Raw genomic sequence first — 14,255 nt, forward strand, 5'->3', positions numbered from 1 at the left:
GGTTGTCTTTTACTGAAAAAGAATTTTTTCCTTCCACAACACTGGGCACGGGACTGGCGCGCACTGGCACTAACACAGGTGCTCCCAGTGTTGTGTGAAAAAAGAAAAAAACACTGGCATCGGCCGAGTCCCAGGCTGGCGGAGGTCGTCTTTCGCCCTGGTAGGCCACGGTGGCAGCCCCCCCTCGGCCGCCTACTCCCCAGTGGTGCGACTCGCACACGTATGCCGGCCTCCACCGCCGTGCCGTGCTGCCCGAACCGCCATGCGCTCAAGCCCTTCGTCACGCCGCACGACCGCTTCAACTGCGACCTCTGCGGCGACGACCAGCCCAAGGGTATCGACATGCGCGGCTGCCGGATCTGCGAGCACGACGTGTGCGGCAAGTGTTCGCCGCCGGTGGACGTGCCGCTGGACGTGGCGGACGCCGACGCGGAGATCGTCGAGGTGTGTCCGTCGGGCCACCCGCTCGAGCCGTTTGCGATGGAAGACGAGTTTGGCGAGTGCGACCTCTGCGGGTGTGACCAGCCCGAGGACGCGCCGATGCGCTCGTGCAGAATCTGCGACTTCGACGTGTGCCAATCGTGCACCGCGAACCTCGCGCCGCGGCCGCGCGCCGCAGCCGTGCCGCCCGTGCCCGTCGTCGAACGGTCGGATGACATCCGCAAGCCTGCGATCGACGGCCGCTCTTACCGGTACGTCAAGCTCCCAAACGAGCTGCGGATCGTGCTCGTGTCGGACGGAGAGGCGGACAAGGCGGCGGCCTCCCTCGACGTTGCCGTGGGACACGCGTGCGACCCTCCGGAGCTGCCAGGCCTCGCCTCCCTCTAATGATTAAGACCTCATCACTAATAATTAATCATGAATTAAGCCTCCGGAGCTGCGAGGCCTCGCCTTCATGAATCACTACTGGAACGCATGCTCTTGGCGACTCAGCTGACTCAGCTGGCGATTGTTTGGTCGCGAGCAGGCCTCGCCCACTTCCTGGAGCACATGCTCTTTCTCGGGACTGCAAAGTACCCGGACGAGGACGACTACACCACCTTCCTCGCGCAGAACGGCGACGCCTCCAGCTCGCGCGACACCGCCCGGGAGAACGGAAGGATGACTTGACAGGTGGCTCCTAGGCGGCGCCTCCAACGCGTACACCGCCTTCGAAAACACAAACTACCACTTCGAGGTGCTGCCCGCGCACCTGCCTGGCGCTCTCGACCGCTTCGCGCAGTTCTTCATCGCGCCGCTCTTCACGGAGAGCGGCGCGAGCCGCGAGAGGTCCGAGAGGGAGTGCACTTGATGAGCCGGCGGCGGGTGGCTCCTCAGGAGGGCGCGACGGGGCGCGAGCTCAAGGCGATCGAGTCGGAGAATGCAAAGACGGAGTCTGCTCCGCCGGCTCCTCCTCGCCTCCTTCTCCTGAAGGGGCCTCCCCTCTCTCTCCTAGGCGGACAGCCTCCCGGCCGACACCTGTCAGCCAATGTCGGGGTGTCTGAAGACGAGTCCTCGATCAACAGGCGAAGAACCTCCAGTCAGACACCTGGCGGCTCGCGCAGCTCACTCGCTGGGCAGCGCCGCAGCCCGCCGCACTACGCAGCGCTTCACAGCCTCCCTCTCCTCGGACGGGGGCGCCTCCTCCGTGTCTAGGCTGCGAGCCCGGAGCACCCGCAGCACAAGTTCGGGACAGGCGACACCGATGTGACTCTCCACTCATCACCCCATGCTCGTCACCGTTGCTCGGATGGAGACGCAGGCAACATGGAGACGCTGCGTGACCTCGCCGCGCGTCCAGTGACGCTCGACCTGCGGCCAGCTCCCGGCGGCTCCTCTGCTGCCGGCGGCGGCGCGGTGCGCGCGCGGCTCGTGGCGAGCTGCAGGCCACCCGAGTAGCAGTGGCAGCGATGGAGTGATGGTCCTGATGACAAGAGCCCCACCGCAGTACGCCGCCTTTCCTTGAGGCATGACTCCCCCGCTGCAGCTTCACAGCTAGAGGTGTGAAGAGACGCTATTCACAGCCTCATTTGAGCATGACTCCCCCGCTGCAGCTTCACAGCTAGAGGTGTGAAGAGACGCTATTCACAGCCTCATTTGAGCATGACTCCCCCGCTGCAGGCCGCCGCTGGCCATCCGCGACGCGCTCTTCGCCTTCCACCAGCGGCACTACTCGGCCAACGCGATGCGGCTCTGCGTGGTCGGCAAGCAGTCTCTCGCCGAGCTCGAGCAGCTCGTGCTGCCGCTCTTCTACCCCATCCCAAACATCAACCGCCCGCCGCCCGCCTGGCCGGGCGAGCGCTGACCGCCTCCCACGCGGCGAGGCCTGTTGCTGCTGTCGCGAGGTCTGCCCCCCCACCTCGCGTCAGGCGAGCCATATGCCTCGACCATGCGGCGCGCGCTCGTCAACGTTCCTGTCCGGCAGCTGCGCCTGCTGACGGTCCTGTGGCCGATGCCTCCGATCCGGCAGCTGTGGCGCTCCAAGCCGCACCGGTACATCTCGCACCTCCTCGGGCACGAGAGCGAGGCTGTGAACAGCGTCTCTTCACACCTCCAGCTGTGAATAGGTACATCTCGCACCTCCTCGGGCACGAGAGCGAGGGGTCGCTCCCCTCGCTCCTCAAGGGGCTAGCTTCACACCCCAAGCTTCACACCCCTAGCTGTGAATAGGTCGCTCCTCTCGCTCCTCAAGGGGCTAGCTTCACACCCCAAGCTTCACACCCCTAGCTGTGAATAGGTCGCTCCTCTCGCTCCTCAAGGGGCTAGCTTCACACCCCAAGCTTCACACCCCTAGCTGTGAATAGGTCGCTCCTCTCGCTCCTCAAGGGGCTAGCTTCACACCCCAAGCTTCACACCCCTAGCTGTGAATAGGTCGCTCCTCTCGCTCCTCAAGGGGCTAGCTTCACACCCCAAGCTTCACACCCCTAGCTGTGAATAGGTCGCTCCTCTCGCTCCTCAAGGGGCGCGGCTGGGTCGACTCGCTCTGCGCCGGCGAGTCCGTCTCCGCCTCCGACTTTGCGATGTTCGAGGTGCAGATGGCCCTGTCGGAGGAGGGGGACGGCAAGGTGGACGAGATTCTGCTCGAGCTCTTCGCCGCCGTCAACATGCTCCGCGCCCTGCCGCCGGCTCGCTGGGCCGTCGACGAGTGTTGCTACTTGGACGCGACCGCTGATGAGTTGCGCATCGACCGGTAGGCGCGGTGGGTGTTTGAGGAGTGCTCCTCGCTCGCCGAGATGGGGTTCCGGTACAAGGAGCAGGACGAGCCGATGGACGCCGCAAACTCGCTCGCAACCTCGCTCGAGCACCACCCGCCCGCGGACGTGCTCTCGGCGCCGTACCTGCACCAGGTACCAGGCCCCAGGAGCAAGACTCTCAGCACTGAATCAGCCGTCCCTTCTCGACTCGTCTCGGACGCACCCCTACCCGACGCGCTCTCCGCACCCGCTTGTAGGAGTTCGACCCGGCCGCCATCGAGGCGATGCTCGCCCTGCTCACGCCAGCGCGCGTCATCACCCTCCACTCCTCCCGCTGCGTGGCGGCGGCGGCGCCGTACCGCGAGCCGTGGTACAACACACCCTTCGGCGCCGCGCACGCCTCGGTTGGACCGCGCTTGCTGGTCTCCCTTTGCCGCACGCGTCTCTGTCCTTCTTTTGTGTAGGCACCGCGCACATCTCGGACGAGACTCTCGAGCGCTGGGCGGCGGCGAGCGCCGAGGGGGGGATGCTGCGGCTGCCGGACCCAAATCCGTTCATACCGACCGACTTTGGGCGCGACATAGCCGAGACATAGCCGAGGTATAGCGAGGCCATAGCCGAGATAAAACCGAGATACACCCGAATTTTCGTCCATCCCGACTGGCCTTGGGCCCGCTTGCGGCCCAGCGCGCCTCGACGCTCTCTCTCGGGAGGTAGCATTTCCGCTCTCCGCAGGCTGGTGTGTGACAGCGCGCCGGGCGGGGCGGAGGCGCTGCCCCGGCTGCCGACGCGGCTGCTGGATGAGGTGCGCGTCGCGAGCGGTGGCACGAGGCTGAGGCGAGGCTGAGGCGAGATTGTCCGAGATTAGGCTGGCGTTGAGCTGTGGCACAAGACGGACGCCACGTTCCGCCGCCCAAAGACGAACATGTGGATGGCGCTGCAGCTCTCGCAGGCGTACGCGACGCCGCTCAAGGTGGGGAGGAGACGTCGCTCACTGCCACGGCCCTTCTCGCTGTCACTCTTCTGGTTGTTGCGGCGCCCTCCTCCAGGTGGTGATGACGTCGCTCTTCACGCGGCAGTTGTCGGACGAGCTGACCGAGTTCTCCTACCACGCCGAGGTGATGATGAGAAAAGAGTCACAACAACAACAACAACATTTGCATTCACATTTACATTTACATTCACATTTACATTTACAACCACAACGACAGCGACAATCCAACAATAGGTGGCCGGGCTGCACTACCGGGTCCAGTCGAGCAACGGCGGCCTCACGATCCTCTTCGGCGGATTCTCGCACAAGCTGCCCGCGCTTAATGAATGACGAATGAGCATTAGTTCATCATTGCTTAGGCGGGTACTCGCACAAGCTGCCCGCGCTGCTGCAGCGAGTCGTCTCCAAGCTCGCGGAAACTCGCTCGGCCGCGGGAGCGCCTTTGCCCTTCTTCTTTGGACGCACGCGCTTTCCTCTCTCAGGCGCCCGACCTGGCCGCGGAGCGGTTCGCCATACAGCGCGACAACGTGCGGCGCGGCTACGCGAACTTCTTCAAGGAGGCGCCGCGCCAGCACGCTCTCTACCTCGCTTGCGGGAGAACGGAGACGTGAAGGCCGAGCTGTGTTTCTTTTGTTGCAGGCGCCGTACCAGCACGCCGTCTACCTCGCCTCGGTCCCGCTCGCGCGGGTGTCGCCGAATGTCGACGACGGACTGACGGGCGAGGGGTGGTGCTAACTAGGTCCTGCTCGAGGTGCGGCGCCACCACATCCTCGACTACTACCGCGAGGTGGTGGAGAGCGGCTCGCTCGACCTGGACGAGTACCGAGCCTTCGTGACGGGAGAGCTGCTCGCCTCGTCGCGCATGCTCGCCCTCTGCCACGGCAACGCCTCGGCCGAGCAGGCGACAGAGACGCGTCCCCGCCGCCCGACACGTCCACGGCACGGCCCATGACACGTCCACGACACGCCGCAGGCCGGCGAGATGGTCGCCGCCGCCCGGGCCGCCATCGGCTCCAAGCCGCTGAGCTGCGACGAGAGGCGCGAGTGCGAGTCGATGTACCGCGCGCTCGTGCTGCCCGCGGACAGCGAGGTGTGGGTGCGGCAGCACCCCTCCACGCTGCCCGAGGACCAGCGGCTGCTCGCCAACGCCGACGAGACCAACTCGGCGATTGAGGTCTTCCTGCAGGCCGGGGTCGACGAGCGGCCCCGCACGATGCTCGTCGAGATGCTCGAGCAGGCGAGATGACCCGAGATTCGCCCGGGATCGCCCAGGATGATCGCCCGAGATCGCCCGAGATCGCCCGAGATCGCCCGAGATCGCCCGAGAGCCATCCTGCAGGTGCTGCACAAGTGCGCCGAGCAGCAGCTGCGCACGGTCGAGCGGCTTGGCTGCGTCGCGTGGAAAAGCGCATGGCTGCGGGTACAGACGAAGAGAGCTGTGAGTAGGTCGAGCAGCTCGGCTACATCGTGTGGTGCACCTCTCGCTTCACCTACAACACGGTCGGCCTCCGCTCCACCCGCCCCGCGGTCGCGCACCAGTCATACTCACAGTCGTGAAAGCATAGGTCGGCCTCCGCTTCATCATCCAGTCCGCGGTCGCCTCGCCAACCACCCTCGACGAGCGGATCGAGGCCCTTCCTCGAGTCGGCGCCCGCCCCGCTGCATGGGTACTCCTATTGAGCAGCTGGTGGTTTGGTGTTCATAGGCTTTCCTCGAGACGGCGCCCGCGCTGCTGCGCCACTTCTCCAAAGACGGCGCCTTGAGTGGCTCATGAGTGAGTGATCAGGTGCCCGCGCTGCTGCGCGACCTCTCCGAGGTCGACTTTGCAGACTACCGCCAGGCGCTGGTGGAGAGGAAGCTCGAGGTGGACAAGAAGCTGCGGCAGGAGACGGCCCGCTACTGGCGCGAGACGACGCTGCAGCAGCGCGGCAGCGCGGCCGGGAGCGACCTCACGTCCGGCCCACGCCGCCATAGGCACGAGATGACGCCGCTGCAGCAGTACGATTTTGACCGCAACGAGCGCGACGCCGAGGCGGTGCGCGCGCTGACGCAGCCGCAGTTGGCCGCCTTCTGGGACGCGACTTTGTCGCGCGCTTCGGGCGCGCAGCAGCAGGCACCCTTCCGAGCCTGTGAAGAGGTGTGTGAGGAGAGGCGTCCACGGCACGCCCCATAGGCGTGCGGCGCAAGGCGTCCTTCCAGGTCTTCGCGCCGCATCTCGAGCTGCCGCCGCCGCCCGACGGTGTCGTGTGCCTCGACACGATCGAGGCGGTGCAGCAGTTCAAGAAGTCGCTCTCCGCATGGCCCGGCGTGCACGAGGAGGGGGGCGGCGGAGACAGCCTCCAGAGCTGAGGCGGGTGTCCCGTGTCCGGTCCCCGTGTGCATTCAAAAACGCTGCCCGTCCGATGAAGGCTCTGCGGGAGTGGGGGCTCACGCGCCCCCCCCTGTTGTAGTGTTCTCTCTCTGATGAAATAAAGAAGAGTCAAGACGCTGCGCGCTCAGTCCTCAGACGTCAGAGAGCATGAATGATGCGCGACTTTCCGTGACGTCTCAGCGACCGCGCGCCGGAAAAGCAAAAGGTGTATCCTGAAGCTGAACACCTGTGTTGCATGTTAGTGCCAGTGCGCGCCAGTCCCGTGCCCAGTGTCGTGCGAGCGAGGGAGTTTTGTTGTAAAATTCTTGCCGCTTTTCGTGTACGGCTGTGCGTGTTCGAAAATTCTTTTCGCCGTGACATATAGGAGGAGGGCGCGACATTCCTTGCGCTGGCCGCCAATGCATGTCCTGCTCCTCGCCCTGCTGACTTCACCCCCCACCCCAGCGGTGCCGATGCCACCCGCGCCGCCTCCATTGCCGCCTCTCGCTCCGCTGCCGCCTCCAGTGCCGCCGCTCGCTCCCCTGCCGTCCCTTCTTCCACCGGCTGCGCCACCAAGGTGGTGTTTGAACTCGCGTTGCTACGTGTCGCCTAATGAGTCGCCCCACCTGGGCACGAAGGCCGCCCTCCTCGCTGCGCTGCATGTCCTCGCCTCCGCGGTCCTCACCTTCCACCTCGTCATCGCGGCTATGGCCCTCGCCATCCTTGTGGCCGCCGGCGCAAACGCGACTTGCTTGCTCGTTCGCACCGGCGCGACGCGCATCTCCGTCGTCGCCGCCGCTAGCGTCCGGTCTGCGGTGTCTCGCGCCACGGCGAGAGCCACGACGGACATTGAGAGCCGTGGCGCCGACGGCATCTCGGTGCAGGCCGTCAACGGCGGTGGCCTCAAGAGTGGCGGCTCAGAGCCTGCGCTGGAGAGAGTGACGACAACGACGAACGAGTGCTACCTGTGCTACGATTCGTGCCGCGGCGAGCACGAGCTCGTGCGCGGCGTGTGCGCCTGCAAGCACACGGCGATGCACCTCTCGTGCCAGCGCAGGATGATCGAGATGGCCGAGGAGGCGGGCAAGCCGAACCCGCTGCAGTGCACGGTCTGCCACACGGACTTCTCGAACGCGGAGTTTGCCGAGGCGCGCGTCAAGCTCACGCGCGCCGGCGCCCGCTGGCTCCTGATCGCCGTCGGGTCGGTGGTGCTGCTGGCGTGCGCCGTCGCGGCGCTCTGGCCGTGGGACGGCGAGAGGATGGGGTGGTGGGACTACGCGTGGCGGTCGTTCCTCAACTACGAGGACGTGTCACTCGACGGGCAGCACACCCTGCTCCGATTCTTTGGCCTCCTCGCCCTCGTCGCCGCCATCTGCCTGAGCAGCTGGACGCTGACCTGGCTGGCTCTCTCCCTGTCGGGCACACTCGACCAGGCGAGGCAGCGGCCCGACGCCGCCGGCCTCGGCTTCTTCCTGCAACCGCCGATGAGCACGTCGCGGCAGCTCCGCTGCTGGCAACCAACCTGTTCAGCGTAGGCCCCTTGTATAGTGTCGCGGGTGAGAGCACTCCGCGCGGCCTCCACTCTGGGTCTCTGCTGTGGTGTGCTCTTTCATCACGCGCGCTCCCCTTTCGGTGATGAAACCTGGTGCCACTTGGTATGTATCAAACCTGGTGCCACTTGGTATGTAATGTCAGACTTGGCCGCCCGTATGATTTTTTAACATTTCTCACAAAATACATACACCTCGTCTCATACTACATTACGTGCCTTCGAAGGAGGAGCTTGGGGCAGGCGCGCGCCGAGCCTTGCCCGTGGGGAGTGGCTGGCGGCCGCTGGGGCCGAATTGATGACTAATGTGATATCGGATTAATTTGAATGCCCCATGCCATATACAAAGTGTGTGCAGTGTGGAGTGTGGGTCTCCGCTCCGGCGCACGACTCGTCACAGCGCTACTGAGAGGTAGGTCGTATCTCGGCCGGACCTGTCCACGCTCCCTTCCGTGATGCTCAGCTGCGTTATACAGGTGCCACTCGGTGTCCGTACCAGGCCGCTCAGCACCGCGGACGGCGTGGGAGCCACAGCGGGCAGCACCTTGACGCTCCCCCACCGCCCCTGCTCGAGCTGCTCGGGCTCCCACAGCCTCGACGTCTCGTCCCCGAAACCCCACAGCTTCATGCGCGGCGGCGCGGGTGCCCTACCTCCGAGGGCCGCCTCGCAGCTGTGCGTGCCGTCGACCTCACCCGCTGAGCCCTGCTCGTTGTCTCGGGCCCGCCCGTCGTCGCCGTAGCGTCTCTCGTGCTGGCCCGGGCTGCCGCCCGCCGCCTCCTCGGCCTGTGCCTCTGTGACTAGGAGCGGCGTCGCTTCGAAAGCGCTGCGTGTCGCTGACGCGTTGGCGCGATGGCCGCGCCGTGGCTTTCGCGGAGAGTGCCTCCGCCGGCCGCTCACGCGTCGACCGCATAGGTTTGGGCAATCACCGCCAAACCGCGAGCAGAGCATCGCACAGGAAATCGCGAGGCAGGAGACTGCGGCCAAGCCAATCGCTGCGGCGAAAGCGTCGTCTGTCACCAAGTCCATCTGTCCGGTGTGTATTTCACGCCGACGAACTCGGGCCGCTGTCCAAAAAAAGTCGCGTAGACGAGCTAAAAAAATCAAGTACTTTTGTTCACCCGCGTCGCGGATCCCAACGAACGGTGCTGCACGCCACGAGCCCTGGCCGCTTTGTGTATCTCGAGACCTCGAGAGAAGGCCGCCCGAGGGCCCAACCAAGTGGAGTCCAACCAAAATTGGGCAACCACGAGCCCGCCCCCCCCCCACAACACACACACACACACACAAGAGAAGAATCTCAAGCAAGAAAGAATCACACACACACACACACACACACACACACACACACACACACACACACACACACACACACACACACACACACACACACACACACACACACACACACACACACACACACACACACACACACGTCCGGTGGCGTTGGTTGCACACAATGCGGTGTGAGTATTCGCAAAACCCATTGAGTGCAGCGGCTCAGCCCCACGCGCGCGCGCTGCGCGCATTGGCCTTAACGGTGCCTTTTTGTGCGTCATCCTGTCACAGAACCGCCGGCCAATTTTGCCGACGATAGGGTGACCCCACCCGGGCGGCCGATCCGATCAGCTCGCCGTGGAGTCCGCGGCATGCAAACTGCGCCCGATCAGCCCCCGCGCTCGCCTCTCCGATACGCCCTCGCCCCCCTCTTCCTCCTTCTCGCGGCGGGAGCAGTCCTCTTGCACCACTCGCTCCAGCCGGAAGAGGCTGCCGGAGTCTTGAGCTCCGTCACGGCAGAGACTCTGAGGGGAGTTGGGAAGCAGCCGGCAGGTCCGCAGCCCAATCCGAATCGGCTGATCGTGACGACGGACGCCAGCGGGCCCGCCTCGGCGCAGGCGGAGCAGTCGGCAGTGATTGCGGGCGGAAGAGTCGACATGCGATTTACAAGCGGTTCCACCACGATCGAGGTCGTCGAGTTTCCGGACAGCAGCACGGCGGCAGCCTACCGGTACACGGCGGGACGCTCTTCGTGGGCGAGAACCGTCGAGGTGGACCTGCCGCGCTACTCCATCCCCGCAGATCCCAGTCCGGACGCGGGCCGCCGCCAGCTGGCCGAGTCAACGCCGTGGGGCATCCGCAAGGTGTACGAGGGCCAGGGCGAGGGCCAGGGTGTGCCGGACGCCTCCTACTTCCCCTCAGAGGTGACGCACCCGGTGTGTATCATCGACTCGGGCTACGCGATAACTCACCCCGACCTCCCCGACGCCACCGCGGCGGACCCCTCGCAAGCCAACCCAGCCGGGAGATTCTACTTTGGTGCCGACATCTGCGCCCACGGCACGCATGTCGCTGGCACGATCGCTGCGATCGGTGGCAACGGCGAGGGAGTGGTGGGCGTCTACCCGGGCGCGCCTGACCTGGAGATTGTCAAGGTCTTTGGCGCCTCGGACCTCACTTCCGACGAAAATTCGTGCAACTGGGCCTACTCCTCCACCATCCTCGCCGCGGTGCAGCACTGTGTTGACAGCGGAGCCAAGATCGTATCGAGTGAGAGAGTAGATCCGCACCGGCCGGAGTTGGATGCGGGTCTTCAGACCTCCCCCCCTTGACTTTGCGCTCCCGTCGATGCGCCCCTCGCAGTGTCCCTCGGCGGCTCCTACACCATGATGTCCGAGCAGCAAGCGTACCAGAGGTATTTCGACGACGACGGCATCCTCTTCATTGCCGCCGCCGGCAATGACGGTACCACCGGCTACTCGTACCCAGCGTCGTACTCTGCGGTCATGAGCGTCGGTGCCACCGACAGCAGCGACACGCGAGCCTACTTCTCGCAGTACAATGACCAAGTCGACATTGCTGCGCCGGGCGTCAACATCGAGTCCACTTATGGCGCCCCGCGCGGGACCGAGCCGCCGCCGTTCTCTCCGCCCGCCCACACCGCGGTGATTGGCGACTAGGCGCCGATGGCTACAATGCGATTCAGGGGACCTCCATGGCTACGCCCCACGTCTCGGGCGTCGCCATGGTGCTCTGGAACAAGTGTGCTCAATCCACGCCCACGGTTGGGAGCCGGTCGCCGCCCAGGCACCACCTCCCGCGCCACTCACGTCACAGGTACCCCGCCAGTACCAATACCGACATCCGAGCGGCGCTCGAGGCGGGCGCCACAGACGTGGGCAGCCCGGGCCTCGACGACGAGTACGGCCATGGCATCGTCAACTATTGGGCCGCCGTGCTGGAGCTGATAGGGGGGCCTCCTCACCCACCGCCGTCGCCCCGCCCGCCCCCCGCCCCACCCGCGATGCCGTGCAAGATGTTCACGGCCATCGTGAAGACCGACCAATGGCCGACGGAGACGCGGTACACCGTCACCAGGAGCACTACGGACGGCGACGAAGTCGTCGTCCAAAAAGGCCCGTTCAGCCTCCAAAACACCAGGTATTCCTGGGAGGAGTGCATTGACCAGGACGCCTGCACCTTCACCATCTACGACAGCTACGGCGACGGCTTGGAGGCGGGAGGCTACTACTCCGTCCTCATCGATGGCGTGGAGGTTGGGTCCGGTGGCAGCTTTAACCAAGAGGACATAATCCACCTGTGCCGCGGCGGCGGTGGGCTCTGCCCCGAGCCTTGGTTCACAGCCTCTTGCTCCCTGAGCATCCTGACGATCGCACTCATCGGATGCGCCGGAGTTGTGGCCTTGCTGTGCACCGCCGGCTTGGTGTGGATGGCCTGCAAGGCCGCCGCCAGCGCGCCCGAGCCACCGGTGAAGGGAGGAACGCGCAACTCGGCGGCGGTGGCGCGGGCGTCGGCGGCCAGCGGCGTGAGGGGGAGCGCCGCCGGGGGACCGCTGGGCCACCACGCCGCCGCTGGCTCCGCGGTGCGGCCATCGGCGGCGAGCAGCCGCGCCTCGGCAAAGGTGTACCCCAACCCGGGATGACGACGCGCCGGCGCATGTGACACATGAACTGTGCGCTGGCGGCGACCGCGGAAGACGGTTGGAAGGAGAAGGAGGACAGGAGGAGGGGTTGCCGCCGTGGGGGTCGCAGGGGGCTTAGGGTTAGGCATGGGGTGGGCCCTTTTGCAGGCGCGCCGCGCCGTCGCGCGTGTAAAACGTATTGTCTCTATTGACATGAGGCGCAAAAGGGCCGCAGTTAGCGCGCCCCGGGCGGCCCGGCGGCCGCTGTGCTGAGCGGCGCTATGTAGCTCTGCGCACGCACGCACGCTCGAACGCACACACGGGAGCCTGGCGTGGGGTATAACAACTAACGTGGGGCGGCCAGGTTTGAGATAGACTCGGTCGAAAGACCCCAGATTGGCACCCGTGCCTCTCTGGATTGAGAGAGAGATTTTTGAAGACCAACAAGAAATCACGACTGACACAGTGATTTGGGCTCGGCAGCTTGTTAGCCCTCAGCCGAAGCTGGGGCCGGTCCCGTACGCCGTAGCCAAGAGAGCCCGCGCCGATGAGTTCGACGCGGTCGGGGGGCCTTGCGGAGAGGCCAGCGAGGTGGATTGATGGGAAGGCGAAACACAGTCCGACCAACGACTGGGACACCAACGCGGTATTATGGGTGGACGCAGCTCGCAGGACGGGCGGTGACGGTCACACAGGAGCGACACACAGAACCACCCAGACAAGACACTCAGCCAACGTGGCTGGCACACATCCTGAGCAACTTCCCTAGTCACCCGCGGCCGGACTCCATCCGGCACGCATCAGGGTGGCCCGTCACAACGACCACTGGGATCGCGACTCGCCGCTTGCCTTCCTCCCACTGTGAATTTTGTGTGAGCTCTCAGAGAGAGATTTTTTGTGAAGAGAGAGATTTAGTCGTCGATCGAGAGAGTACGTAAAGTACAGTTGCCGTCCAGAAGAGATTTCGCCAAGAGAGGGGTACTTCCTACCCACAGAAAAAGGGGGATGGAGCGGAGGATCCTCCGGTCCTTTTTCAAGGTGTTTTACGGAGCCTTTTTCCCTGGAGCGGTGAGCCCATAGGGGGTCTCCCCCCGCCCCTTACGACCTAGCCACCCGCGCGGACCCTGCGTCGCGCGCGCGCACCGCAGTGCGCAGAGAAGGCCCCTCGGGTCGCCCGAGAACGCATGCCCCGGTCTGTCCCCCCGCCCCCCCTCGTCCCCCACATTGCACATGTCGTGAGGCGCAGGAGTGCTAAGCACGGGCGAGCCGCTCCCCTCAGTGCCACCCCTCGCGCCGAGCCACTACGTTTTTCGTACTCTGTGTCTCTGTCACAGGAACAGAGATTTTTTGATTTTATTCTCGTGATGAATTGAGAGAAGATGTCAGACGGATGAGACACCGCACGGACGAGCTGAGAGAGTGAGAGAGCGGAGAGTAGTCATAAATAAATAAATAAACAAAAATAAAAATACGGACACCGCTACTGTGAGATGGGTAAAAACTAAGAGAGTAGTCAGTAGAGAGAGAGAGAACACGAATTGATCGGAGCGGAATACGAAGTCGACAAAACAACTCCTACGCCTTCGGCAACACCGAAGAGAAGGCCCGCCGCCTAAACATGGGCTGCAAGGCGCGCGGGCAGCCCGGCCAACCCTTCGACCACAAGAACGGCCACGGCTACGTCAAGGCGCATCGCGGTTTCTACCACGACGCGATCTTTTGTCAAGCGCAACAACTTCAACCTGCTGCTCCACGAGACGTTCGGCGGCGGCTTCTCGCCCACCGCCGTTCTCAAGCAGTTCTCAAGCTGCGCCGCCTCGCGCGCAAAGTCGCGCGCGGCAGCGTCGACCGCACGGCCTACTCGCCCAAGTACTCGCTTTCTTTTATGTCCCACCATGCAGAGCGCATTTCTCTCTCTGAGGCTTGTATCTTTAAGAATTCTCTCTCTGTTGTGCGAGGCGTGAACCGCGCCATTCGCTCTCACCTGGCAACCCTGTCTGCACGTCTCGCGCGCGCGTGAACAGGGCTCCAGGCCCCAAATGACGTGTGAGTGTTAGAGTTGTTTGGTATTGCTAAAAATCTCTCTCTCTCGAAGTCGAAGATTCCGCGCCGGAGAACTCTCCACCCTGTGCAGCGGCGCGCTCCGCGCGTGTTCTGCAGCGGCGCGCTCCGCGCGTGTCTGCTACCGACGGCGGCGGCGGTGGCGCTGATCCAGCTGTCGATGACATGCCGGCATTTAGTGTACGGTCGGAGAAGGGACGATCTTCCGTGA

At 64.5% G+C, this 14,255-nt stretch overlaps 4 protein-coding genes across 4 annotated transcripts; all 4 read left to right on the forward strand.

Annotated features, from left to right (window-relative positions):
• Nucleotides 1-222: 222 nt before the first annotated feature.
• On the forward strand, nt 223-6,655 carry EMIHUDRAFT_461074 (insulin degrading metallo proteinase; the record flags this gene model as incomplete). Its single annotated transcript, XM_005794437.1, has 19 exons — nt 223-788; nt 1,114-1,269; nt 2,101-2,215; nt 2,405-2,472; nt 2,547-2,582; nt 2,918-3,044; nt 3,174-3,326; nt 3,431-3,595; nt 4,042-4,146; nt 4,223-4,291; nt 4,650-4,694; nt 4,807-4,854; nt 4,907-4,999; nt 5,141-5,359; nt 5,507-5,542; nt 5,614-5,694; nt 5,733-5,854; nt 6,142-6,296; nt 6,341-6,655. The coding sequence occupies 19 exons, from the start codon at nt 223-225 to the stop codon at nt 6,514-6,516; spliced, it is 2,535 nt and encodes an 844-aa protein (XP_005794494.1). The 3' UTR covers nt 6,517-6,655.
• Nucleotides 6,656-7,224: 569 nt separating this feature from the next.
• EMIHUDRAFT_194765 (hypothetical protein) lies at nt 7,225-8,052 on the forward strand (the record flags this gene model as incomplete). Its single annotated transcript, XM_005794438.1, has 1 exon — nt 7,225-8,052. The coding sequence occupies one exon, from the start codon at nt 7,225-7,227 to the stop codon at nt 8,050-8,052; it is 828 nt and encodes a 275-aa protein (XP_005794495.1).
• A 1,661-nt stretch (nt 8,053-9,713) lies between these two features.
• EMIHUDRAFT_194767 (hypothetical protein) lies at nt 9,714-11,021 on the forward strand (the record flags this gene model as incomplete). The annotated part of the gene is made up of 2 exons (XM_005794439.1): nt 9,714-10,611; nt 10,705-11,021. The coding sequence occupies 2 exons, from the start codon at nt 9,714-9,716 to the stop codon at nt 11,019-11,021; spliced, it is 1,215 nt and encodes a 404-aa protein (XP_005794496.1).
• Nucleotides 11,022-11,056: 35 nt separating this feature from the next.
• On the forward strand, nt 11,057-12,004 carry EMIHUDRAFT_194768 (hypothetical protein; the record flags this gene model as incomplete). Its single annotated transcript, XM_005794440.1, has 3 exons — nt 11,057-11,103; nt 11,179-11,296; nt 11,378-12,004. The coding sequence occupies 3 exons, from the start codon at nt 11,057-11,059 to the stop codon at nt 12,002-12,004; spliced, it is 792 nt and encodes a 263-aa protein (XP_005794497.1).
• Between the last annotated feature and the right edge of the window lie 2,251 nt (nt 12,005-14,255).

The sequence above is a fragment of the Emiliania huxleyi genome (assembly GCF_000372725.1).
Source record: "Emiliania huxleyi CCMP1516 unplaced genomic scaffold EMIHUscaffold_1, whole genome shotgun sequence".
In the NCBI taxonomy this organism is placed as follows: domain Eukaryota; phylum Haptophyta; order Isochrysidales; family Noelaerhabdaceae; genus Emiliania; species Emiliania huxleyi.